A 26,321-nucleotide genomic window follows, 5' to 3' on the forward strand; every position below is an offset into this window, starting at 1 on the left:
AGTCAGGTCCTGGGTCTTTACCCCATTTTATTTCCAGAACCTAGCTCAGTGCCTACTTACTAGAATTTTTTTCAGTGAAAAAATGATAAAGACTATTCCCAGGAAACTTGCCTCTGCTCTCCCACTTATACTCCTAGAAATGCAACTTGAGGCTCCTGACGTGGGTTGTATAAACTCAGCAGAGCAATTAAGAAGCTAATAAAGGGACTTCCCTGGTGGGCCAGTGCTTCCAATGCAGGGGGTGCAGGTTCGATCTCCAGTTGGGGAACTAAGGTACCATATGCCGTGCAGTGGGGAGGCACCTCCACTCCACAAAAAGCTAATAGAGGGATCAGAGCTGTCTCAGTTTATTGTGATAGAACCAGAGAGGAGAAAAGTGAAAGCTTTGGGGACAGAGGAGCCAAGACTTGGTGAGAGAACAACAAGATTTCATCCCTTTCCAGAAATGCTGAGTCCTTAATCACTAACCAGAAAAACAGACATGTTTTGAATCCTTTCCAGGATTCAAGTTCACTTCCAAAGGAACTGGCTTCATTCCCTCAAGAGGAATAAGAGGCTTTCCTGGCACTTTGTTTTATTCATTGAACATTCCTTTGAAATGTTCTAATTTGGGGGATACACAGTAGCCATTCCTTGGTAGAGCAAGATTTATCTCAGGGTTTGAGAACCAGTAGATGAAAACCCTTGGAACTGGAATGAAAGCTCTGTTTGATTGTCTGGCTTATTTTCACAGAGTATTTGGAACCACTGTGGTCCTTTCTCATCTCACAGGCCATGTGTTTGGAGTGAGAGGAAAAAAGGAAGAGGCAGAACTGGGGTCTCTGACCCAGTTGACAAGGGAAGAAGATGAGTGCTTATTGCCTCTTTGTCCTTAAGAGAGTCTGGACATGGTTACTGCAACTTTCACTACCATTCTGTGCACACCAGAGTTATCAGTTACATTAGTTAGCTTGTGCTGTGTAACAAAAGACTCTAAACCTTAGTAGCTTAAAACAACAGCCATTTATTTAGCTCATGAGACTAGGTGTGACTCCCTGCTTCTCTTATCTGGGCCAGATGTGACTTACAACACTAGGTTCACGCATCTGTGGTCAGCTGCAGGATGGCTTGGGGGCTGGCTGGTCTTGGGTGGCCTCGGCTGTGCTGGCTCATCTCTGCTTCATGTGACCTCCCATCCTCCAACAGGGTGACCCAGTCCGGGCTTGTTCCAGTGGCAGTTGTCCAAGACCTCAAGAGAGAGAGTAGAAGTGGACAAGGTCCCTTGAGGTTCAGGCTTGGAACTGACCGAATGTCACTTCCACTGCATTTTATTGGTCAGAGTGAGTCACAAAGTCAGCCCAGATTCAAGGAATGGGCAAATTGATTCAAGGAGGGGAATGATGGCAGGCTGGTTTTGGAAACAATCTATCATTCTAACTTTACAAGTTTGCTATCATCTGGGACATCATGTGAATGGGAGAAATAATGAAACAGCACTTAACACAGCGCTTGCCATTAGTCATGCTCATGAAATGTTGGATAAATAAATAGAAGCAATTTATTAGGCAGAGAAGATAAAAGTAAGAATAAGATGCTGTCCTTGTCCTCAAGAATCGCAGAGCCAAAAGGGAAGACAGATGCCTAAACAGATCATTCTGATACAGCGTGGTCAGGGTGGCGTTTAGCAGTGTGGATGGAGTATTGCAGACACCAATAAGAGATGGGCTCTCCTCATCCAGCCTGGGAGTGGGGGTGGGGTGTAGAGAAGTCAGAGGCAGTAAAATATAGTGGTTAAGGCCATGGTTTCCAGCCATCTTGCCCAAAGTGAAACCCGGCTCTGAATTGGGGTGTGATCTTGGGCAAGTCACTTGACCTCTCTGTACCTCTGTTCCCTCATCTTTAACATGCAGATGTTAAAAGCAGTACTTACCTCATAATGTTTGCATGAGTATTAAACGGGTATTTGAAAAGTACTTATAACAGTGACTATATAATAAGCATTATGTGAGTGTTAGCTATTGTTATCAATTTTTTTTTATAATGAGTAGGTGTTAGCCATAGGAGAGCTTGGGAGAGGTCAGAGCATTCTATATGTTAGGGGATTGGTATAACCCTATTGCATTCTCCTCCCCTCTAGATGTGAACCAACTGAGAAAAGAACACAGGAATCAGGCAGAGGAGAGAATCAGTTGTATACTGCTGAAGGTGGACTAGCGATCTCAGCTTGGCTTTGAGGATGATGTGGTCTTCCTTCTCCTTACTACAAAGCTGGCATACAGTTAGTGTTCAGCAGGTTATTATATGGGATTCCAAACCTTGAAGTTAACTACTGGATTCTTTTGGCTCTAACTGAATCTTGAATCTAATGGAGATCAGCTTTCTGAGAAATTTTCTTACTTGCCCCCCAACTTCCTTTCTCCTTCCCTGCCTCCTTTCTCAGAACCTAAATATGCCTGGCTATTACTTTCAGCCTTCTTTGTAGATAAACATAACTATGTGACCAAGTTCTGGTGGAGGGAGTAGGCTGGAAAGTATTTTCATCTTTCATAAAAGGAGAGAAAGACACATGAAGGGCTCACCCCACCCCAGCCTTTCTTACTTTGAAAGCAATAGTATGAGAATGTGATGTCTGGAACTATAGCAGCCATCTGTGACCATGAGGCAACAACCCAAAGTTACAGAAAAGCCAATAAACTAAGAACGGTTCAGAAGAATAGAAACAGCCTGTGTCCTTGATGTCTTTTTGAACTGCTGAGCCATCTCTGGAAGAATGTACCTCCAGGCTTTTTGTCATGTAAGATAATAATATGTCTTCACTGTTTGTCACTTTTACTTCGTTGTTTTGTTCCTTGCTGTTAAAAGCATTTTTATATAAACCTTCTCACGACAGGAGAAAGGTACATTCTCACTAAGGCTGTTCAAAAGAATGTGCTACACACTAAAAAGCTCTTCCCAAAAAGTGTCCAGCAAGGGTTCTTCCCCCACCCCATGGTGAGTACTCTGAAATGGACACCATTTACTTTGGATTTGTGTGTCTTAATGTATTTTTAAATCCAGTCTCATTTCTTTATAGTTACACACGTGGGCTTTAGCTTAGCTTAGTTCAATATTTACTTAGGACCATTGTACCAAGCACAGTAATAGCACTGGTGATACACAAAGAAAAAGAGACCCAGACTCTGCCCAGTCTAGAGGGGAGAACAAACGGATAAACAGTTTCAAAAAAAGGAAATTTCAATGATGATATGAAAGTTCAAAGGAGGGGAACCAACCACATGGTTGGGGAAGATGATGGAGGTAGTGAATCAAATCAGAAAAGAGAGTATTTATTGAACACTTACTATGGGGTGTATGAAAAATTAAAAAAGTGAAAGTGTTAGTTCCTCATTCATGTTAGACTCCTTGCAACCCCATGGACTGGAGCCTGCCAGGCTCCTCTGTCCATGGAATTCTCCAGGCAAGAATACTGGAGTGGGTAGCCATTCCCTTCCCCAGGGGATCTTCCTGACCTGGGAATTGAACCTGGATCTCCTGCATTGCAGGCAGATTCTTTACCATCTGATTCACCAGGGAGTATACAGGGTATATGAATGTATGACTTGTATCTCGAATTCCTAGTTCTGGAAACCTACATCAGCTCATGAGAACTCCCTTCCTTCCTCACCTTTGTGGCATCATCGTAGTAAGACAGATTAATTTACACCTCCATAAATGACAGAGAGATGAGGGGGTAGTATAGCCAGCCTGGGCACTAAGAACATACCTAGGATCACTGTATTAGGGGTTGCTTATTTGCATATAGCCAATCAGAGCAACAGTGTGAACAGCAACACTCCAGTGAAACCAATCACAGAAAAGGAGCCGGGAACTATGCGCTTTCAGGGCTGGATGGCATCTGTTGACATTGTAGGGCCCACGCTGTATACCTCTACATGTCCCTTTCTCACTGGCCTAAGTAACCCTTGAAAGTCTTTAGCCAGAGGCTCTCTTGATGAAAGTGAAAGAGGAGAGTGAAAAAGTTGGCTTAAAGCTCAACATTCAGAAAACTAAGATCATGGCATCCGGTCCCATCACTTCATGGCAAATAGATGGGGAAACAGTGGAAACAGTGTCAGACTAATTTTTTGGGCTCCAAAATCACTGCAGATGGTGATTGCAGCAATGAAATTAAAAGACACTTACTCCTTGGAAGGAAAGTTATGACCAACCTAGATAATATATTGAAAAGCAGAAATATTACTTTGCCAACAAAGGTCCGTCTAGTCAAGGCTATGGTTTTTCCAGTGGTCATGTATGCATGTGAGAGTTGGACTGTGAAGAAAGCTGAGCACTGAAGAATTGATGCTTTTGAACTGTGGTGTTGGAGAAGACTCTTGAGAGTCCCTTGGACTGCAAGGAGATCCAACCGGTCCATCCTAAAGGAGATCAGTCCTGGGTGTTCTTTGGAAGGACTGATGCTGAAGCTGAAACTCCAATACTTTGCCCTTCATGTGAAGAGTTGACTCATTGGAAAAGACCCTGATGCTTGGAGGGATTGGAGGCAGGAGGAGAAGGGGACGACAGAGGATGAGATGGCTGGATGGCATCACCGACTCAATGGACATGAGTTTGAGTAAACTCTGGGCTTTGGTGATGGACAGGGAGGCCTGGCATGCTGCGATTCATGGGGTCGCAAAGAGTCAGACACGACTGAGCGACTGAACTGAACTGAACTGGATCATGCTCTGATGAGAACTTTGGGACTGGATATAACCACAGTGATGGCTGAGACGATTGCTGAGGCAAGAGAGAGAATACTCATTCCTACAGGTGAGCGATTCCTACAGGTACCTTCCTGAACATTAGGGTACTGATAAAGCCTTTTATCTCAAAGGAGTAGATGTGATTGCATTAATGCAAAGGTTTAGTCTAGACAGTTTAGGTAATTTTCTATTGGGAGACTTTTTAGTGTTAAATAATCCTCTTTGTGTGTATAATCTGAAAGATGTCCTCAGATGGGCTTTTACATATGGCAGAGTCAGTGCAATGAACAAAGCCCAGCTCGATGTAGCCTGAAACCCCTGTAGCTCTGACAGGGTGCTTGTAAACAGGGACTATGTCAGGTACTCCTAGAATAACATGGATGCAGTTTGCAGGATCAACTATCTTTGCAACTCTGTTGTCTATATGTTTCACTCAAGAGGCCAGGATCATAATCGAGGTTGTACTCTTTACAAATCCAGGAAAATACCCTTAGAGGACAAGCTCACCTCTGGCCAACACTGTCACATGGGACTTATTTGCAAAAGTGATGGCAAGTTCTCTTTCACTCGCACTGACACTTCTTAAGCTCATCTGGCTATGCTTGAAATTCAGTAATCAGAGTTTCATCCTTTTGGCTAAAGTCGAACAGGCAATCTGTGCTTTGTTAAGTACATTTCTTGGAGAGTGAATTGTTACATTTATGAGTCGCAAAAGTGATGTTCTCATATTCCTGCCTCTCACTGGATGCTCCTAAGCAGCCCAGTATGATGTTTGACGACTATACTTGTTTAATTGATGAGGAAACAGAGGCCCAACAGAAGCCAAAATCTAAACCCTTAGCTTGAATTTCATATTTCTATGGGGGATGGGGATTCTTGGGTCTTAACATTGCTCATGTGAAGATCGGACACCATAATACAATAGCTGAGACTTCCCTGGCAGTCCAGTTGTTAAGACAGTGCTTCCATTGCAGGGGGCCTGGATTCAATCCCTGATCAGGGGATGAAGATCACATGCCATGCCAAAAGTAAATTAAAGAAAATAAAGGAAGTGTTATCATTAGTTAAAAAAAAACTATGCAATAGCACAGCTCTCGTGGATGTCATCAGGAGGACCAAATGAAGCATGCTGCTCTTTTGCTTGTTAGTTCTTTTCTTAAAAATATTTTTATTTATTCATTTTTGGCTGGGCTGGGTCTTTGTTATCGCGCAGGCTTTTCTCTAGTTGCAGTATGTGGACTTATCACGGTGGCTTCTCTCATCGCAGCACACGGGCTCTAGGGTGCTCAGGCTTCAGTAGTTGTGGCACGTGGGCTAAAAATAGTTGCAGTTCCCAGTTCTAGAGCACAGGCTCAATAGTTGGGATGCATGGGCTTAGTTGCCCCTCAGCGTGTGTGATCTTCGAGGATCAGGGATCAAACCAATGCCTCCTGCAGTGGCAGGCAGGTTCTTTATCACTGAGCCACCAGGGAAGCCCCTGCTTGTTGGTGCTTCATTCACATTTAGCAGGTGGTTCTCAGTAGTTCTGATCTGAGGGGCAGAGGGTTACCAAGATGCATGAGGAGAAACAGCTGCTGCAACAGTCAAAAATAACATCTCCCTTTAATCGAGCCCTCATTATGCACCAGATGGAAAACACAGTTCAATATGGTTGTGCTGCTGACAAGAAAGCCCGTTGGTAACACGTGAAAGCCAGGGGTGAGAGCCAGAGTGCGAGTCTACTAGGTGGAAATACTCCCAAGGACATACGAACTTCCCTAAAAGCCCTTCCAGCTTAATGAAGGTGTGGAGGGTCTGGTCAGCGCCCTTTTCAGAGAACATCGAGGTAGCTTGATGTTTGAAAGAGCAGGAGGTCAAGCTGGAGCCAGGTCGGGTTCTTCGTCCTATCCTGTTTGTGGCTCACTATACTCTAATCTGGAGACTGAGAGCTACATACAGTCCATTTCTTTAGCAAAAGCACATCAAGACCCTGTAATGAACAACATAGAAAGTGTTTCACAAGTGACTTTCACAAACATGCCCCCTCTTTTTTCATTTTGACAATGTCCCTGTGATGGAATATTATTTCCCATTTTATAGGTCACATGTGGCAGACCTGGTCCTCTAACTCCATCTTCTACTCTCCATCACATCACTTCTCCCTGGATTCCTCAAGTTCTTTGAGTCCCTGTCCTAGGAGCTGGTCAATGTATTTTTCTCTGCCAGGCAATGTGTATTTTAGGCTTTGATGATTATCTGGTCTCTGTTGAAATGACTCAGTTCTGTTCTTATAGCTCAAAAACAGCCACAGATGTACATAAATAAATGGGCATGGCTGTGCTCCAAGAAATCTTTATGTATAGCATTGAAATTTGAATTTCATGTAATTTGCAGATATCATAAAGTGTTGTTCTTATTTGATTTTTCCAACCACGTAATCATGTGAAAATCAGTCTCAGCTTGTGTGGGGCACAAAAAAAGGTGGTGAGGGCCCCTGCTCTATCTTACTTGTAAAACTGGGGAGTGTGCATACCTCTCTCTTAGATTTTTATGGATTAAATTTGATCAGACAGGGGATACACGTTCACAGAGGACATCATTGCTCTTCTGTCCCACTGTCACAGCATGGGCTTCCCTCAGCTTCCGTTCCTTGGTGGCTCAGACCACCTGCAATGCAGGAGACCTGGGTTCGATCCCTGGGTTGGGAAGATCCCCGGAGGGGGGGATGGCAACCCACTCCAGTATTTTTGCCTAGAGAATCCCCATAGATAGAGGAGCCTGGTGGGGTACAGTCCATGGGGTCGCAAAGAATCGGACACGACTGAGTGACTGAGCACAAAGAGTGAAGAGCTGGCCACTTGCAGCCCTGGCAGTCTGTAAATTCCTGCCAAATTCTTGAGAAAAAGCTTTGACTTCCTGCCTTTTCCTGGGCCTGAGGACATCCACGCCTCCTGGATCGCCCCTGAAACTCTCCACTCTGCTTCCATTTTAGTTTTTTTTTTTTTTTTTTTTCCTTTTCCCTCTCGGTCCTGGTCATTAGTTAATCTGTGCCTTGGTTTGCCCTGAAGTGAACTAAATTTCTTCTGCCTGTTTCATAGAGATTTTTGTGGGCAGAGACTCGGCCACTTGGTGGTGCTATGGTAAAATGTTTCTACTCATAATGCCACCTGAAGTTCCTTCCAGAGAACTTCAGGTTTCAGGGTAGGGACATCAGAATTGGCATTTCTTGGGGGGAGGCAGGGAAAGAGGTGTGGTTCATACCTGGGCCTGTGTTTTCTGCTTTTGTCCACATTCTGTTAATTTGGGTATTCAGGGCTCTGGATTCTGAGGTTTCAGGAATCCCAAGTCAGATATATGCTTTGGAGGGACCAGGGGAAGACATCTGGGGAGACTCCCAATTCATCTGGTTCTTGGTTGGTTCCCAGATCCCTGCCCCACCCCCACTTCTGTCTTGTTTAGGGAGGGAATCAGTCTCTCTCCTCCCCAAACAAAACATCAATTCTCTTTGGAGCCATTCAAATGGACCTTATCTTTCAGCGAGCTGACTTTTTGTGACTTTTATAGAACTGCTATTTGTGAGATGTGATGTTGCTTGGATACTAGCTGCGGTGGGGCCAAATATACCTGAGTTTGAGCCCCTGGTTCCCCATTTATGAGCTGTGAGAACTTAGATAAGGCACTCAGTCTCTTAACACATCCAGTGAAATGTGGGAAAAATCAAAATCTCTAATCCCAAGTAAAATATCATTATGAGAATGAAAAGAAGCCAGTCGTGTCAAGGCGTTTGGTAGATTGTCAAGCAAGCCCATGGGAGATATTAGAAACTTCCTGAGGGCAGAGGACTCTGTTAGATGACTCTTGATCCCCAGTCCTGCCACAAGGACTGCCTCTTATAGACGCTCAAGGAACATTTGTTGCGTGAATAAATGAAAAAACACAGAGATGCAGAGATTGAGAAGAGAGGGGGAGACTGGCAAGATGCCTGGTAAATTAAGGGTTTCAAAAGATGAGGCTGCAGAGGGAGCTGAAGCGGCAGATCCTCAAGAGGAAGTTGGGGCACGTGCTGCAGGTGCTGGGAAGGCAGCTAACACGTCCCTCAGCAGCTGGCTGCCTGGGCAGCTTGGCTCCAGTTGGGCCCAGTTGCCAGGCCACAGGCCATCTAAGGCCCAGGGGACCGCGCTAGAGCAGGTGGGCCAGGAACTTCTGCTGTCACAGGCCGGTTGGTGCCACGCCCGGAATGCCCTTCTCCAGCCTGCGTTCAGTGCCTAAGTCCCTGGTGACCATAAACATAATGGACACAGGGCCTGGCACTGAGCTGCCCTGGGTCTTGGCAGGGCAGGGCTGAGGGACCCGTATCCCAGGGTTAGAAATACAAATAAAAACAAGACAGGTAAATACAGGCAATTATGTAGGCTATCTAGATCCCAAGGCTGTTTTTCCCTGACCTAGGTTTTCTTTTGTTTGTTTGTTTGGGATAAAATTACTTGGGAAATTGTAATTGCTTTACAAGGTTGTTATAGCTGATGAAATAAACTGAATAAAATTATTAATTTAACAGTCAGATAGAAGCTCCCTTTTTGTCAGTGCTTATCACAAATAGGTACCATGCTGAACACTTCATAGACATCATCTTATTTAGTCCTATAACATAAGTATTAACCCATAGGATCACATTGTACAATAAATATAAAGTATATTTATTTAAATATATTTATTTATATATATATTTAATAAATATAAAGTATATTTATCACTATAAAGTGTTACTATGATATCCATTTTACAGATGAGGGAACTGAGGTTTAATCTTTACTTACTTATTGGGTTCATAGAGCTAGCAGATGAAAGAGCTGGAACTCAAATTTTTTATCCATCCATTCATTCATTTCACAAAGAATTATTGAGCATTTATTATATACCAGGTCCTGGGGATTCATGAGCAAGTAATATAGATAAAAATCTCTGCTTTGTCCAGACAAACACAACAAATAAGTGAATTGTATAATATTATATGCTTCCCAGGTGGCACTAGTGTTTTTTTTTTTAATTTAATTTTATTTTTAAACTTTACATAATTGTATTAGTTTTGCCAAATATCAAAATGAATCCACCACAGGTATACATGTGTTCCCCATCCTGAACCCTCCTCCCTCCTCCCTCCCCATACCATCCCTCTGGGTCGTCCCAGTGCACTAGCCCCAGGCATCCAGTATCGTGCATTGAACCTGGACTGGCATCTCGTTTCATACATGATATTTTACATGTTTCAATGCCTTTCTCCCAAATCTTCCCACCCTCTCCCTCTCCCACAGAGTCCATAAGACTGTTCCATACATCAGTGTCTCTTTTGCTGTCTCGTACACAGGGTTATTGTTATCATCTTTCTAAATTCCATATATATGCGTTAGTATACTGTAATGGTGTTTTTCCTTCTGGCTTACTTCACTCTGTATAATAGGCTCCAGTTTCATTCACCTCATTAGAACTGATTCAAATGAATTCTTTTTAATGGCTGAGTAATACTCCACTGTGTATATGTACCACAGCTTTCTTATCCATTCATCTGCTGATGGACATCTAGGTTGCTTCCATGTCCTGGCTATTATAAACAGTGCTGCGATGAACATTGGGGTACACATGTCTCTTTCCCTTCTGGTTTCCTCAGTGTGTATGCCCAGCAGTGGGATTGCTGGATCATAAGGCAGTTCTATTTCCAGTTTTTTAAGGAATCTCCACACTGTTCTCCATAGTGGCTGTACTAGTTTGCATTCCCACCAACAGTGTAAGAGGGTTCCCTTTCCTCCACACCCTCTCCAGCATTTATTATTTGTAGACTTTTGGATCGCAGCCATTCTGACTGGTGTGAAATGGTACCTCATAGTGGTTTTGATTTGCATTTCTCTGATAATGAGTGATGTTGAGCATCTTTTCATGTGTTTGTTAGCCATCTGTATGTCTTCTTTGGAGAAATGTCTATTTAGTTCTTTGGCCCATTTTTTGATTGGGTCATTTATTTTTCTGGAGTTGAGCTGTAGGAGTTGCTTGTATATTTTTGAGATTAGTTGTTTGTCAGTTGCTTCATTTGCTATTATTTTCTCCCATTCTGAAGGCTGTCTTTTCACCTTGCTGATAGTTTCCTTTGATGTGCAGAAGCTTTTAAGGTTAATTAGGTCCCATTTGTTTATTTTTGCTTTTATTTCCGATATTCTGGGAGGTGGGTCATAGAGGATCCTGCTGTCAGGTGGCACTAGTGTTAAAGGACTCACCTGCCAGCGCAGGAGAGGTAAGAGATGTGGGTTCGATCCCTGGGTGGGGAAGATCCCCTGGAGAGGGCACAGCAATCCACTCCAGTATTCTTGCCTGGAGAATTCCCATGGACAGAGGAGCCTGGTGGCTTCAGTTCATAGGGTTGCAAAGAGTCAGACATGACTGAAGGGACTTAGCAGGCATGCATAATATTATACACTGGTAAATGCAATAGTGAAGAATAAAGGGGGTAAGGAGCACCACTGATGGAGTGGGGGAGGAGAGGGTGGGCTGTAGTTTTAAGCAAGATGATGAGGAAAGACCCCATCGGTAAGGTGACATCTGAGCAGAGTTGAGCTGGGTTGTTGAGTTGTGTGAAAGTGGGTCAGAGAGTAGAAGTTTAATGCCTTTGAACTTTGCCCATTGGGCAACTTGAAAAATTGGAGTTCAAGGAAGATTTCTATGGATTCACCTTTTTCTTAAGTTCATTCTTTCTTTCTGGGGCTATGTATTTTCAGAGTAAGAAATAAGAAGATAAACTAGAAAGAAAGTAAAGATAGTCAAATTCATCCATCCATCCGTCATCTTTCCAGTGTTTGTATGGCACTCATTATAAGTTCAGAGAAGGCAATGGCACCCCACTCCAGTACTCTTGCCTGGAAAATCCCATGGGCAGAGGAGCCTGGTAGGCTGCAGTCCATGGGGTCGCTAAGAGTTGGACACGACTGAGCGACTTCACTTTCACTTTTCACTTTCATGCATTGGAGAAGGAAATGGCAACCCACTCCAGTGTTCTTGCCTGGAGAATCCCAGAGACGGGGGAGCCTGGTGGGCTGCCGTCTATGGGGTTGCACAGAGTCGGACACGACTGAAGCGACTTAGCAGCAGCAGCAGCAGCATTATAAGTCAGATCTATACTTCTATTAGAATGAAGTTAAGATCTAGCTCTGTACTGTTGGATACAATAGACATTAGCTACATGTAGCTATTGAGTGCTTGAAATGTGGCTATGTGACTGGGAAACTAAATTTTTAATTTCATGCAATTAATTAAAATTCAAAGCAGAAAACCTTGGGACAATGGAAAATATTTTTCTGTTAAATACAGCTTAATTGTTTTGCTAGGATTTCATTTCAGTTTAACCATTGGAAACAAAGCTCTGAATTGATATTTACAGTAAGAGTAAATTATGCAAGGGATTTTTGATATCTTAGCACAAAAAGAAGCATGTCAAATATCTCATCAATGAGTTTTTTAATATTACAGTCAAGATTACATCTTGACTGCACATTAAAATCACATTTTGAACAGAATAGGTTAAATAAAATATAGGATTAAGATTAATTTCTCAGTTTTTAAACTAATTTTTAATGTGGCTGTTAGAAAAGTTTAAATGCTATACAGGGACTTCCCTGGTGGTCCAGTGTCTAAGACTCTGTGGTCCCAGTGGAGGGGGCCCGGGTTTGATCCCTGGTCAGGGAACTAGATCCCACATGCTGCAACTAAGACCTGGAGCAGCCAAATAAGTAAAGAAAAAGAAATACTAAAAAAAGAAGAAAAAAAAGAAAAAATGATGAATTAGAAAAAATAAACGCTATATGTGGCTCACATTATATTTCTATTGGATGGTGCTGTTCTAGACCTGAATGCCCTGGAGCTTTCAGGAAACCGAGCAGAGCTGGGCACACAATTGAGTAACTACACTGCCATGATGTAAGTGCTGTAATAGACCCAGGGACTGAGTGCTCTGGGGACAGAGCCTTCTGTTCTGTCTAGCGCAGGATCAGAGGCAGATTGACATCTTTGGCTCAGTGTCCAAGGTGAGTTGGAGTTTGTCACCTGGAGGGCAGGAAAGGGGATGTTCTAGGCACTGGGTACGGCATGTATAAAGGTGGAGAGATATAAAACAGAGTGAGGTACCCCAGAAATAATGGATGCTAAGTGGGAGGAGGTGGTGTGGATACAAATCAGGAGACGGCTTTTAGGGTCAGACCATCAGGGCAAGGGAAGCAGGCATTACTCAGCCAAAGAAAAATGCATGGCTGGGTACCTGTGAGCCAGCAACCATAACATGCTTTCTTCTAGAGTAGCTCATTGGCTGAGTCCACACGAATGTGTTGAGGACCTACTATGTGCTAGGCATTGTTCTACATGCTGAATATACAGAGGGAACAAGACCAAGTCCCTGCTCTCAAGGACATGCAGATAGTAATATCCAGGACAAGGAGAAAAGAGAAGAAACCAAGGTCAGAGAAGCTGAGTGACTTCGGTAAAATCACACAGCTGTTGATAGGCAGGGCCAGGATTCTGACGCGGGTCTTTCTGATGCTAACGCTGATACTCTTATTACCCTGTCCAGCTGCCCTGTATGTGAGGTTAAGGAGTTTGAACTTTGTCCTGAAGGCCACAGGAGATAGCAGAGGAGGGAGATTCAGGGTCAGATAGACTGTGCTTTAGGAACGACATATGGTGACCACGTGGAGGAAGGATGGCAGAGAGGAGATCAACTGTGGTGTTGGAGAAGACTCTTGAGAGTCCCTTGGACAGCAAGAAGATCAAACCAGTCAATCCTACAGGAAATCAACCCTGAATATTCATTGGAAGGGCTGATGCTGAAGCTCCAATCCTTTGGCCACCTGATGTGAAGAGCAGACTTGTGGGAAAAGACCCCGATGCTGGGAAAAACTGAAGGCAAGAGGAGAAGGGGACAACAGAGGATGAGATGGTTGGATGATATCATTGACTCAATGGACATGAGTTTGAGGAAACTCAGGGAGATAATGATGGACAGAGAAGCCTGGCATGCTGAAGTGCATGGGGTTGCAAACAGTGGAAGGTGACTTAGTGACTGAACAACAACAAAACTGAATGAAGGCAGGGAGTTAGTTTTTGTTCACTTCTGTATCTGCAGTACCTAGAATCACGATGAGCCTGTGGTAAGCATGTAGCTAATGTGACTGAGTGCATTTACCCATACAGGGAGTGTATAAGGAATACACTTATAAAATGTAATAAAGGAAAACTCTTTATTTTTATTTATTAATTATTTCTGCAGGGCTGCCTCTAATATCTTTTTCCAAAAAAGGTATATTTATTTATTTATGGCAGCACTGGGTCTTCATTGCTGCACGTGGGCTTTCTCTAGTTGCAGCAAACAGGGGCTTTTGATGGTGGTGGCTCCTCTTGTTTCGGAACGTGGGCTGTAAGGCGCAGGGTCGTCAGTAGCTGCCGCAGGTGGCTCAGTAATTGTGGTGCATTGGCTCAGTTGCTCTTCATTGTGGGGGGTCATCCTGGCCAGGGATCAAACCCACATCCCCTGTGTTGACAGGTGCATTCTTAATCACTAGACCACCAGGGAAACCCTATCTCTAATATCTTGACTTTTATTTTTAACTTTTTATTTTACAATGGAATATTGCAGAGTAACAATGTTGTGATAGTTTCAGGTGGACAGCAAAGAGGCTCAGCCATACATATATATGTATCCATCACCCCCTGGTGGCTCAGCTGGTAAAGAATCCGCAGAAGACCTGGGTTCGATCCCTGGGCTGGGAAGATCCCCTGGAGAAGGGAAAGGCTATCCGCTGGAGTATTCTGGCCTGGAAAATTCCATGGACTCTATAGTCCATGATGTGACAAAGAGTTGGACACGACTGAGCAACTTTCACTTCACTTCACCCTCCCCGCCCAAATCCCAGACCATCCATATAACATTGTAAAGAATTCTTTGTAGATCTACTATACAGTAGATTCTTATTTGTTATCCTTTTAAATCTAGCAGTGTGTACATGTCAATCCCTAACTCCCTAACTATCCCCTCCTCCCCATCAAGAACTCATTATATCTCCTGAACCTGCCCAGAAATCTCCATTCAACTTCCTTGAAACCCAAAGGCTCTTCTATTGTAGCCAATTAGAGTTATTCCCACATGACCCCAGTGCATCTCTGCATGTGACACGTGTATGCTCTCGACTTTCTGGCAGCCACTCTTTCCAGGGTGGTACAGTATTGTTTGCTCCTGCTGGAGTCCTGCCAGCGCTTTCTCTGTTGATGGGGAATTTATCACATTTCAGTTTCTTTTCTCTAACAGAACCTTCCAACGAATCCCTGCTGTTGTGTTCCCACAGGAAGCTGCTATCTTATTTTTCAGTATAAAGTTTAGGACAGAGAAAACAAAGCAAATGGAGCTGCTGCCAATCGTCCACTTGCTCCATTCACTTCACACGTGCATGAAGCAGGGAGGAAAAGAAGGAACATGCTGGGGATGTAAAACTGAAATCTCCAAAAGGGGTCGGAAATTGTCAGCCCTTAGGAGCATCTTGCCTGATGACAGGATTCACAGAGAGGTGAAGGTACCTGGCCAAAGTACCGGGGTATGGGCATGACAGGGGTCAGGAGCCTTGTCTCTTGACCCATGGGTTGTCCCATTCTCCAGGGATTACCCAAAGGGATGCTGATCCCAACAGGACTCTTCTGGCCCCTCAATCAGCAAGTAGATGAGAAGAATGGAAAGTAGGATCTCAACCTGGGTTATTTCAGTTGAATACTTGTAATATCCACTGATTCTCTTGATAATTCCTTTTCCTGGTGTCACGTCAGCCCCCTGAAATGGTTGTCCACTATATCCTTGTATACACAAAATGTCATTCCAGTGGGAAGGTGGCCAAAGATAGTAACAGCCAACATTATTGGGTGCTGTCTCGTGTTATCTCATGTTGTTCTTAGTGCTTTTTATTTTTTGCATTAATGCAGTCAATCCTCAACAAACACCCCTTGTGCTAGGTATTGCATCCCCATTTTAAAGATGGGGAAACTGAGAAACAAAGAAGTTGCCCAAGACCACACAGTTTGAAAATGGTAGAGCCAGGACTTGATCTCAGCCAGTTCTGACTCTGAAGCCTATGCTCTTATCCACCATTCTTACTGTTTTTCTAGCCACTTAGCAGGGGAAGAAACATAGCATTCTGTTTTGATGTACAAGGAAATTTTAGTTTTTAAGCATATCTTGCACTTCTAAATAGCTTGGGATCTCCCAAGAAGTTTGGTGGCTGGAGGTCAGTTGAAAGCTGTAAATTGTATTTATTACCCACAGACTGGGTGAGTAAGATGTTCAGCTTGCTTAAGATGAGACCAGGCCTGTCCTGTCACAGTGCATTCTCAGCCCCAGATGTCTGGTATGTAGTGGGAAAAACAAGAATATTGTTGAATGACTAAATTTCTTATTAAATCATTTTATGACTACTGAATACTATTCTTGTTTGGATCTTGGATACATGTAATACAGGGAAAATTAGAGGAAAAACTTCCAGTTCCAAATAATAAGCTTTCTCTTTAAATAAGCAAGTGGCCAGAGAACATAAAAGTGGCATTTTGGGTTCCAAATATTGAGATTGTTATAATCTCCCATTGTGCTTTTTATATGTAAATACAGTGGTGTAGTGGTAAGCAATCCACTGGCAGTGAAGGAGATGAAGGAGAAGAGGGTTCCATCCCAGGGTTGGAAGATCCCCTGGAGGAAGAAAATGGCAATCCACTCCAGTATTCTTGCTGGGAAAATCCCATGGATAGAGGAACCTCGTGAGCTATGGTCCATAGGGTCACAAAGAGTTGGACACAACTGAGTGACTGAACACACGTACGGTATAAACTGTATATATTTGTTAGGATAGTACTAGCTGCTGTAACAAAGAAACTCTGTAATCTCAGGGGCTTAACACAGTAGCAGCTTACTTCTCACTCATGTACCAGTCCAATGTCCTGGCCAGAGGTTGGCTTTATTCCTAAGGTGATGCAGGAACACAGGCTTCTTTTATTTGGTGACCTCACCATCTTCTGGGGCTTTGGAGCCCTCTACTTACAGCTAGGCCAAGAGGGGAATACACATCCATTTTTCAACACTCTGCTCTAGAAGTAATGCACATCACTTCTGTTCATATTCCATTAGAGATAACCAGTCATATGGCCACACTGGGATGCAAGAGAAGTGGGGACATACATTCCCAGCAGAGCAGCTGTCTGTGAGCTCACCTGCTTGAGAAGCATGAATATTTGGTGGGCAACTAGAAATCTGGGCTTCCCAGGCGACTCAGTGGCAAAAAATCCACCTGCCAATGCAGGAGATACAGGTTCAATCCCTGGTCCGGGAAGATCCCCTGGAGAAGGGAATGCTGGCAACCCACTGCAGTATTCTTGCCTGGGAAATCCCAAGGACAGAGGAGCCTGGCGAGGTCACAAAGAGTCGGACATAACTTTGCAACTGAACAACAACTAGAAATCTGCCACTGTGAAGAACAAACACTTTCCTGGGTTGCTTTTTATCATAAGGTGTCTACCAAACAACATACTTAAGTTAGAAATATTACGACCTTTGGTAACTTTTCAAAACCTCGTCTAGAAAAACGTAAGACTTTAGTTAACCAAAGCATACACATTCATGGATATGAGCTGGGATGTTAGGCAGCTTGGAACAGGGATCAGAGGAAAGCTTGATCATAGACAACTTAACCTTTTTGAGACTCAGTGTGAACAGCTAGGTGGGGATCATTAATACTCATCTTGCAGTTTCATGATGATTAGAGGTAATACATGTAAGTGAAAGTGAAAGTTGCTCAGTCGTATCCAACTCTTTGCAACTCCATGGACTATACAGCCCATGGAATTCTCCAGGCCAGAATACTGGAGTGGGTAGCTTTTCCCTTCTCCAGGGAATCTGCCCAACCCAGGGATCAAACCCAGGTCTCCCACATTGCGGGCCGATTCTTTACCAGCTGAGCCACAAGGGAAGCCCCCAATATATATAAAGGTCCTGGCAGACGGTAGATAGCAGATAAACCATAACTGGCATTACGAGGTCTTCTAAACAGCTATTTCTTAAGAGAGCAAATATTACTTTCTATTTTTTAAATTGCCTTGACAATGGAAAGTGTAATAAAAAACAAATAGTGGGCCTTATGAAAATATAAGTTGTAGGACAGTGTGGATGTTACGCTTCCAACTGCTAATGTGACAACATTGGTCCCATATCCATAATGAAGCCAGAAATCAGAGTCTAAGCAGGCAGTATGATTAACCTGCTTATAATTGCCTGAATTCTAGTAAGAGTCATAAGAAGGTGAAAAATGAGTATAATCTTCATAGCCATGATTTACTGATTTTCTCAATCCTCACACCAACCCCGAGACCTACTGTTACCACTGCCAATACCACCTATGTTATTACCATCACCATTTTGCAGATGAGAGAACAGAAGGATTGAGAGGGAAAACAATTGTCCAAAATGCTCAATTATGAGTGGTGGAACAGGGATTTGAACCCAGGCAGTCTGACTCTAGAACTCAAGCTCTTAACCAAGGAGCCTGGGAGCTTGTTGGAGGAAATGCTTTATCTATGTGAAAACACTCGAGCACAATGCACGATAACATTGTGCTAAAGTGTGGTTCAAATTATAAATGCTATAGGAATTCAGTCTGGAGAGGAACTCCCTGTTCTTGGGCATGACTTTGTGCCAGGCATTGTACTGTTTCCATCCTTCCCAATTAAGGAGAGGTAGAACTGCATATGTGGAAGAACACACGCTTGGGAACTGGACAGGTAGGGTGTAATTCCTGGTGTGGCTATTTACAACTTGTGTAATCTCAGGCCAATTACTTAACCTTTCTGATATGGTTTCCTCAACTGAAAACAGGGTTTACTGTCATAAAATAGGATCAGCACACTGTAGGTGCTATTTATTCAATACTGATTAAGTCCTAGGCACTGGGGAGGATCACCATCAGCCAGAATAAGTTAGGTTATGCTGCTGTAACAAACAACTGCTAAATCTCCCTGGTTTAACACATGTTTAATATTTGCTCACACTACTTTTACAATGCAGGTTACTTGGGCCAGTTCTGCCATTGTTACAGAGGCCCAGGCTGGATGATGGAGGCTCTATATCTGTTCTTCATGGTTGTTGTGATTGCCAACATTGCATTTTCAGGATTGTCAAGACATGGGCATGTACCCATTGGTCCTTCAAAGTTTCCACCTAAAAGCAATGCACATCACTGCTCTCATTCCATTGGTCTAAGTAATGTGGCCACATTTAATTTCAAGAGATGGGGTAGTGGATTCCTACCATGTTCAGGGGCTTCCCTGGTGGCTCAGATGGTAAAGAATCTGCCTGCAATGTTGGAGACCTCGGTTCGATCCCTGGATTGGGAAGATCCCCTGGAGGAGGGCATGGCAAGCCACTCTTGCTTGGAGAATCCCATGCCCAGAGGGTCACAAAGAGCTGGATACGACTGAGTGACTAAGCACAGCACACCACATCCCTGGGAAGGGAAAGACCCAGGGTTAACAGTTTTAATTACCACTACAGACATGATCCGTTTACCTGTAAAACAGATCCAGTAATCTATACTTCAAGAAGAAACTGAAGCTCTGAGAGGTTAAGTCATTTGACAAATGTCACACAGCCTAGCCACTAGGAAGCCAGGCTCAACCTGCATGTTATTTATACTGACTTTCTAATCTACATATGCAAAGTCTACAGATTTTGTATAAAAGCAGAATAGTTGCAGGAGGCAGGCAGGGGGACCCTGCAAGGGTGGAGGACACATTATGGTGACTAGTGTTACAGGCTATTACTCTGGCAGCGCAGAGGGGGCTTGCAGGGAGGACGTGCTGTTGCGGGATCCAGGGTAAGGTGATAAGGTATAGACAGGCCTGAAGACAGCAGGAATGCAGAGGGATGAACCTGAGAGCTGCGGAGGAAGGGCGAGTCCGGCTCACTGGTGAAAAAATGAACCACCACGCCATCTGCAGAACGCACCAGACATTCCTCACCCCTCACTCTTCCCATCCCAGTCTGGTATACCACACTATTGAAACAACTCCCGAAGCCTTCTTTTTCTCTTGCCTTCTTCCTTATTTTCCCTTGCTACTTCTTAGAAGGTGGCAGTCTTGCCACAGTCGTAGCCGTTCCTGCCTGACCCTCGCTTGTGGGGGTGGGGTGCCGGGTACCATCTCCAGGATCTGGCCATTTCAGTTAAAGGAGAAATACAAACGCCCAAGGGGCCAAGAGGCCTGCCTATCGCCTCTGGCTTAGCTAGTCTCAGGCCCTGCTCCATCCGAGGTCCCTGGTTTGCCCACCTCCAAACACAGCCTTGGCGGGCAGGGTAGGCGCCCAGCTGCATCCAGGCACCTCTAGCGACCCAACTCTCCTCCTCTCCCAGGCGGGAGTCCTGGATAGTGTCGGAAGGCTGCAGTGCGGCGACCGGCCGCAGATTCAGCCTCGGAGCCTCCCTTCCTCCCCGCCTTAGCCTTTCTCCGGCGAGGGCGCGGGGCCGAGGTCAACGCGCCCCTCTTGGGGTTTTCAGGGGCGCGCAGCTGCCCCGACCCCGGCCCGGGAGAGCAGCCCTTCGCCAGCCGGGATAGGGGTCTGCGAGGCGCGGGTGGCAGCCTGGGCTGAGCGCGAGGGGGTGCGCACCGCGGCGGGGGAGGGGGAGCCGTGACTCACCGCCTGTAACCCAACACCCGCGCGCCTCCCCTCCCCCACCTCTCCCCGTCTCCGGCCTGGCGGCCGCGGCGACACCCAAAAGAAAATGAAGGGGCGCCCGAGCCCGCAGCGCCCCCGGCCGGATCGCCAGCGGGCCCCGGGGGCCCCCGGCTCCGAGCACTCTCGTCTACCCGGCCCCGGGGCTCGGCGAGCCGCCGCCGTCGCCGCCGCAGCCAGGGCGCGAGCAGGAAGGGAGGCCGAGCGGCCGGAGCCGGAGTCCGAGGAGGCGGCGGCGGTGGAGAGCCCGCGGTAGCGGCGGCGGCTGCGGAGGGCGAGCCGGGGGAGGGGGCGCCCGGGCTGGGAACCCCCCCGTCTCTTTCCCAGCCGAGCGAGGACAAAGCCCCCTGGCCGCCGGCACGGCCTAGCCGGCGCTGCACAAAGGGCGAGTCGCGACACGCTTCCATCCCCCTCCCAGTTCGGGGTGGCCCCGGGCCCGGGAGGCGGGCGGGAGGTGGGGGGAAGCCCCGGCCGCGCCGCCCCTAGCCCCCCTCCCCGGGGGCCGGCCCGCGCGCCGCCCCCGCCCCCGCGCCCGCCCAGTCTGCGCGTCCTCCCGGGGAGGGGTCTGGGGGCGCGGCGCCCCACATAACACTCCCCCTCCTGCGCTCGGAGCCACCCCTCTCCCCTCCCTTCTGCGAACACCACCGCCTCCCCTGCCACCGCCGCCACCTCGCCCGACGCGCCGCAGCTCGCCGCGGCCGCTGGGCGGTGCGCGGATCGTGCGCGCCGGGGGCGCCAGATGTGCAGTCCCCGCCGCCGCCAGTGACCCAGCCGCAGCCCCGGCGGGAGCCGGCCGCCTTCCCGATGCTGCGGGGGCGACCTTGAGCGCGCCCCGCTTTCTCTCGGCGGGGACCCCGACACCGCGAGCGCTGTGCTCGGTCCTGCCCTCTCCGGCCCGGCTTGCCCTGCATTCGGACATGGAGGGGGCCGCTGCGCCCGCGGCCGGCCCGGACTTGGGGCCGGGGGCGCCAGGCTCTCCGCCGGAGGCGGGGGCGAGTGCAGCCCCCTCGGCGGCGACCCCGGAACCCAGGAAGCCGCACGGTGTGAAGCGGCATCACCACAAACACAACTTGAAGCACCGCTACGAGCTGCAGGAGACCCTGGGCAAAGGCACCTACGGCAAAGTCAAGCGGGCCACCGAGAGGTTTTCGGGCCGAGTGGTGAGTTGGGGGGACACCCGGCGGGCTCGGTCTAGACGCGGCTGGGGACGCAGCGCTCACGCGACGGGGTTTGGGGGCGCAGAGGGGGGGTCTCTGGTCCGAGAGGGGGCTTCCCCGGAACCCCCAGACAGATTCCTCACTCTCACCCCCGCCCCCGCCGCTCCAGCCCCCCGTGGCTCAGGCGTGTCTTTCTCCCGAAACACTTGTTACATCCTGTCTGCGCATATTTTGGGGGTTTTGATCCCAGCAGCAAAGTAGTGTTTATGATTTGCAAACACTTTGCACCATCGGGACCGTTGGGGTCTCCCTCGCGGGCACGCATTCATGCCCTGGAATGCCTTATTGCTGTAACTCCACACACAGCCACATCCGCAGCTCGGAGCTGGTTCGCCTGGTCCCGTATCCTATGGATGAATGAGACCCCCCCCCCATCCCCCGCTCCCCTTCATCCTCCCAGTCCCCGTCGCCGCGGTGCTGAGGTCGCTGCAAGGGAGGACGGACTCCTGCCTGTTTTTAAGAGAGAAGGTTAGGGAATAGAAGTGAAGGTTCAACACTCATGCCTGAGGGTTGTGACAGTTTGCTGCTGGCTTCTGGAAGGACTGAAATGCCTAGGGCATGGATAGCCATACTGAGTTGCAGATTCAATGGCCTTTCAGGCCCCGGCTGCAAGACTGCTGTATTGTGTAAGGGGTCTGACCCAGCCTCCCCACTCTTTGTGACAGCTGTAACCCTGCCAGGGTCCTAAGGCCATTTACTCAGCCCCAAGTAACATCTTGAGTGCTTTGGAGTCTTTGCATTGTCCCAACTTTGGCTTGTTGTCATTTTCCTTTCTGCAGAACAGGCCCTTGCAATCCACGCTGCTTGTGGCTAGAGGGTTGGGTTTAAAGTGACTGACTATTGTAGAAAGATTTTGTGTGGTGTGTGGCAGAAAATTAACATGGTTCTTTCATTTTCAGCGTTATCAGATGGATTTTAATCGATTGAGGGCCAAAGTCAGGAAGTAATTATGAAACTCCTTGTGCACACTTTTGGGGGGTGTTTGGGAGCCCAGGGTTGCTTATAAACTTAACAAATGATCACAGGGGAAAAGCAAAATGGGCTGCTGAATAAAGTAAGTGGTGGGTTGATGTCAGTATTTTTCTTTTGCATCTGTGCAGTGACAGTTCTGTGGACAAAACCTGACACCAATCAGAAAGTTCAGCCAGTCCAATTCTCAAATATTGGTTTATCTGGATAATTCCTTCATTCTAGGCTTCACTCTTTGGGTTGATACAGCTTTATCCCAGATCCTAAAAATTAAAGTCCATTATAGATTAACTGGAAATTTGAGAGATTGTACATAGTATTTTAAAGCTGTCTCCTATCAACAAAATCTATAGCAAGTAGTCGAGAGGGCAGGTGCCATTTTTGTAGATTGAAAATTTTCAAGAGGAGATGCAGGAATGTCCTTTGAGGAGCACACTCGAAGGTCTGTGGAAGAGGAGGCTGAGAAACGTGCGCTTCATTCATGCTTTTTGTCTGAGGTGATATTCCCCAGGCTGGATGTTGAATAAGCAAAACCTAAGCCTAGCTCCTTGCTCATGTTGTCTTAATAGCTGTTGAAGAATCATGCTGGGAAGTTCGAAAGCGGAGTAATGAAAACCAGACGCGGTTGGAGCTGCAGGTTGAGGATGTGAGCTTGTGAGGGGTTGAGTGGTAAGGGTGTGTCTGGGATCTGTGAGGGGGCACAGACTCCGGAAGGCTGAGTAGCTTGCCGCCAACTGCAAGAGTGAAAGCTTGTCTTATGGCAGACATCTTTCTGAGCTTCACTGGGGCCTCAGGTATTCCCTCTGATAGCTGTCTGATCCACGGACTAGGATAGAACGAAAGGGACTGATTGCATCAGTAGGCGCGAGCCTGCCTTTCTCTTGTGGTGGGTGTCTCTTTCCCTTTATTTGCAGAAACTCTGAACATTCCTTCGGAATTTAATCGAATGGCCACTAGGGGGCGCCCTGAGAACGGAAGAGGCTCATTTCACAACAGCAAGCTGTTGGGTCCTCCTCTGTTGTCCAGCTCTCCGTTCAGTTTCCCATTGTGCTACTCATTACAGCTCAATCTCTTGTTTTACTCAAAGATTATGTAAAGATTCTCAATCTGGTAGCAGATCCACATCCAGAAACTGGCAATCCCCAGACTGCTTTCTACCTGATAAGCTTAGGATGTTAGCAAAATCATCTAAGTAGATGCATTAAGCAGATGAGAAAACAGATTGAGTGAAGGGAAGGCTTCCTTGACTTCAACTCCGTCCCCTCAGCCCCCCTCGTGGAGCACACTGCTCACAGATGGTGTCAGACCTTAAGTGAGAAACAGAAATTGTCAGGTGGAAAATTCCCTATGCCTGACTGGACAGAAAATAAAACATACGTTAGAAAAAATTGGTCAGCAAGTTGTTCTTGCCTGTACAGTGCTTGGTGACTCAGAATCTGTCAAGAGCAGCAAGAAATTTTCATCTGAAGTGTGACTTTGGAGTTTTCTTGTGGTTCCAAGGATACACTGAATATCCACTTGCTTTTGAGGTGCGATTCCAAATTCAGAGCACATTGTCTCAATTCTGCCTTTTAGGTCTTTGGGTAGAATTGCAAAGTGATGCTTTATTTTCGTTTGTACTCAAGCCTTTCCGAGCACTTTCCAAGAGGCGCCGCGCCTTTCAGCTGCTTTGCCAACGCAAGTGGCCCAAGTACAGTGCTGGGTGTTAGGCTGCCTGAGATGCTATGAAATCAGCACCCTTGAGACAGAGAATTGTTTAAGAATCTTGTGGCTTTTAATTGCACGTCTGGAATGGCCTTCTGAGTCAAACAGCACACCACGGAGCATCAGCATTCTGTGAAAGACAGTTCGGAAGAGAGAGTTTGCAGAATCAGGAACTTGGAGTCAGCTGGTCCAGCCCTCTACGTGGTCCAGGCATTCTCCAGGCATCCTTTTCATCCCAAATGTAGTCTTGCTGCTACTGTCTGGGCATGTCTATGAGAAAGGACTCAAAGTGGCTTCTTCCAGAGTTTATAAGCTGCACAAGTGAGGCACTCTGGCAGAAGGACTAAGAGCCCTGGCTTATATTCAAATCCTGACTGATTCCTGACTAGCTTTGTGACTTTGGGCAAGCTATGTTAACCTTCAGAAGCCTCCATTTCCTCATCTGTAAAATGGGCTAATATAGTACCACCTCATGAACTAGTTGTAAGAATTGAATAAAATAACCTATATGAAAGTGAAAGTTGCTTGGTTGTGTCTGACTCTTTGTGACCCCATGGACTATACAGTCCATGAAATTCTCCAGGCCGGAATACTGGAGTGGGTAGCTGTTCCCTTCTCCAGTGGATCTTCCCATCCCAGGGATTGAACCCAGGTCTCCCACATTGCAGGTGGATTCTTTGCCAGCTGAGCCACCAGGGAAGCCCTTAGAAAGCCTTAAAAGGGGAAATTAGCAAATTCAGTTTCTTTTTTTAGCAGATTTTTTTCCCCTTCATTTCACTTGGACTTTCATTTAGGTTTTAAGACCATCAGAGAGGCATGATGCATTGGACAATTAACTCACTCAGAGAGAGGTAGGAGAAATAAGCAACTTTTCAGGTTAATTAGGGAAGTGCACCCATAGGAAGCCAAGACCATCAGCCAGATTCTGATAGGATCTGAACACATTTCTAAGGCCTTGAATTTGGGCTTTGTTTATTGCACAACTTTCGTTTTGATACAGTTTCGGGCAGGGCTGCAGAGCGGGCCCTGTGTTATAACATGGCATTTTCTTTGAGCCAAGCTCCCTGGACCCTCAGGCTGCACTGAGAATTGCCAAAAAATCCAAGAGCAAAAATAAACAACGTTTTGGGGAGAGGTGTTATGCGATCAGCTCACCGTCAACTAAGTTCAACTCTCTCTCTGCTCCAAGTTATCTCTTGTGAGTAGTTTGAGGTGTGGTGTGAGCAGGAAGCAGGTCTCCGGGAGGGTCTGGCATGGGAATGGCAGAGCTGGTGGGTCAGTTGTGCCCCCAAATTACTATGATGCCTTGGGATGGGTGATGGAGCATCCTTACCCGGCAAAGCAACTGATTTGACTAAAAGTGGGCATTTTAAGCACTGGCCCAAAGTTATTCATAGCTTGATGCTGGAAAACTGCAGCTCAGGGGTGCAAATTAGTAAGCTGGCCTGCCGAACCAGGGGTGGATGACTGTCATATGCAGGGTGGCTGGGGTACCATATTGCAGCTAAGGCCCAAACCCAGTTTTAAGGTATAAGGGACCTCGACAGATGTGTAGTCCAAACTTTTCATCCATCCTTAAGGTGAGAAAAATAAGGCACAGAATTGTCAAGTGACTTCTCTGAGGTTGCACAGCTGGTAACTGAGTAGGCTGAGTCTAAAAAACCCGATTCTTCATTTGGTATTTCTCCATCACTCATTTAATACATCTTTACTAGAACAAGACATGATCTTTACTCTTAAAGAGTTTATAATCTAAAAAAAAAAAAAAGAGTTTATAATCTAGTAGCAATGATGAAATGTACTTACAAATATTGAACTAATTCTGCTCAGTTCAGCAAAGATTTATTACCATCTGCCATATGCTTCTCACCATGTTAAATTCTGGGGCATACACATGGATAAGACCTAAGGAACTTATAGTCTGGTGGAAGAGACAAGAGTGAGCAGTTG

At 46.3% G+C, this 26,321-nt stretch overlaps 1 protein-coding gene across 1 annotated transcript in view; it reads left to right on the plus strand.

Moving 5' to 3' along the window:
- Window positions 1-20,516: 20,516 nt before the first annotated feature.
- Window positions 20,517-26,321, plus strand: part of NUAK1 (NUAK family kinase 1) — a 79,963-nt gene continuing 74,158 nt past the window's right edge. Inside the window, 1 exon segment of the mRNA XM_005893682.3 lies at window positions 20,517-21,641. Within this exon segment, the coding sequence (XP_005893744.2) occupies window positions 21,399-21,641 (243 nt within the window). The 5' untranslated portion in view covers window positions 20,517-21,398.

Source organism: Bos mutus, chromosome 5, assembly GCF_027580195.1.
Source record: "Bos mutus isolate GX-2022 chromosome 5, NWIPB_WYAK_1.1, whole genome shotgun sequence".
Classification (NCBI taxonomy): Eukaryota; Metazoa; Chordata; class Mammalia; order Artiodactyla; family Bovidae; genus Bos; species Bos mutus.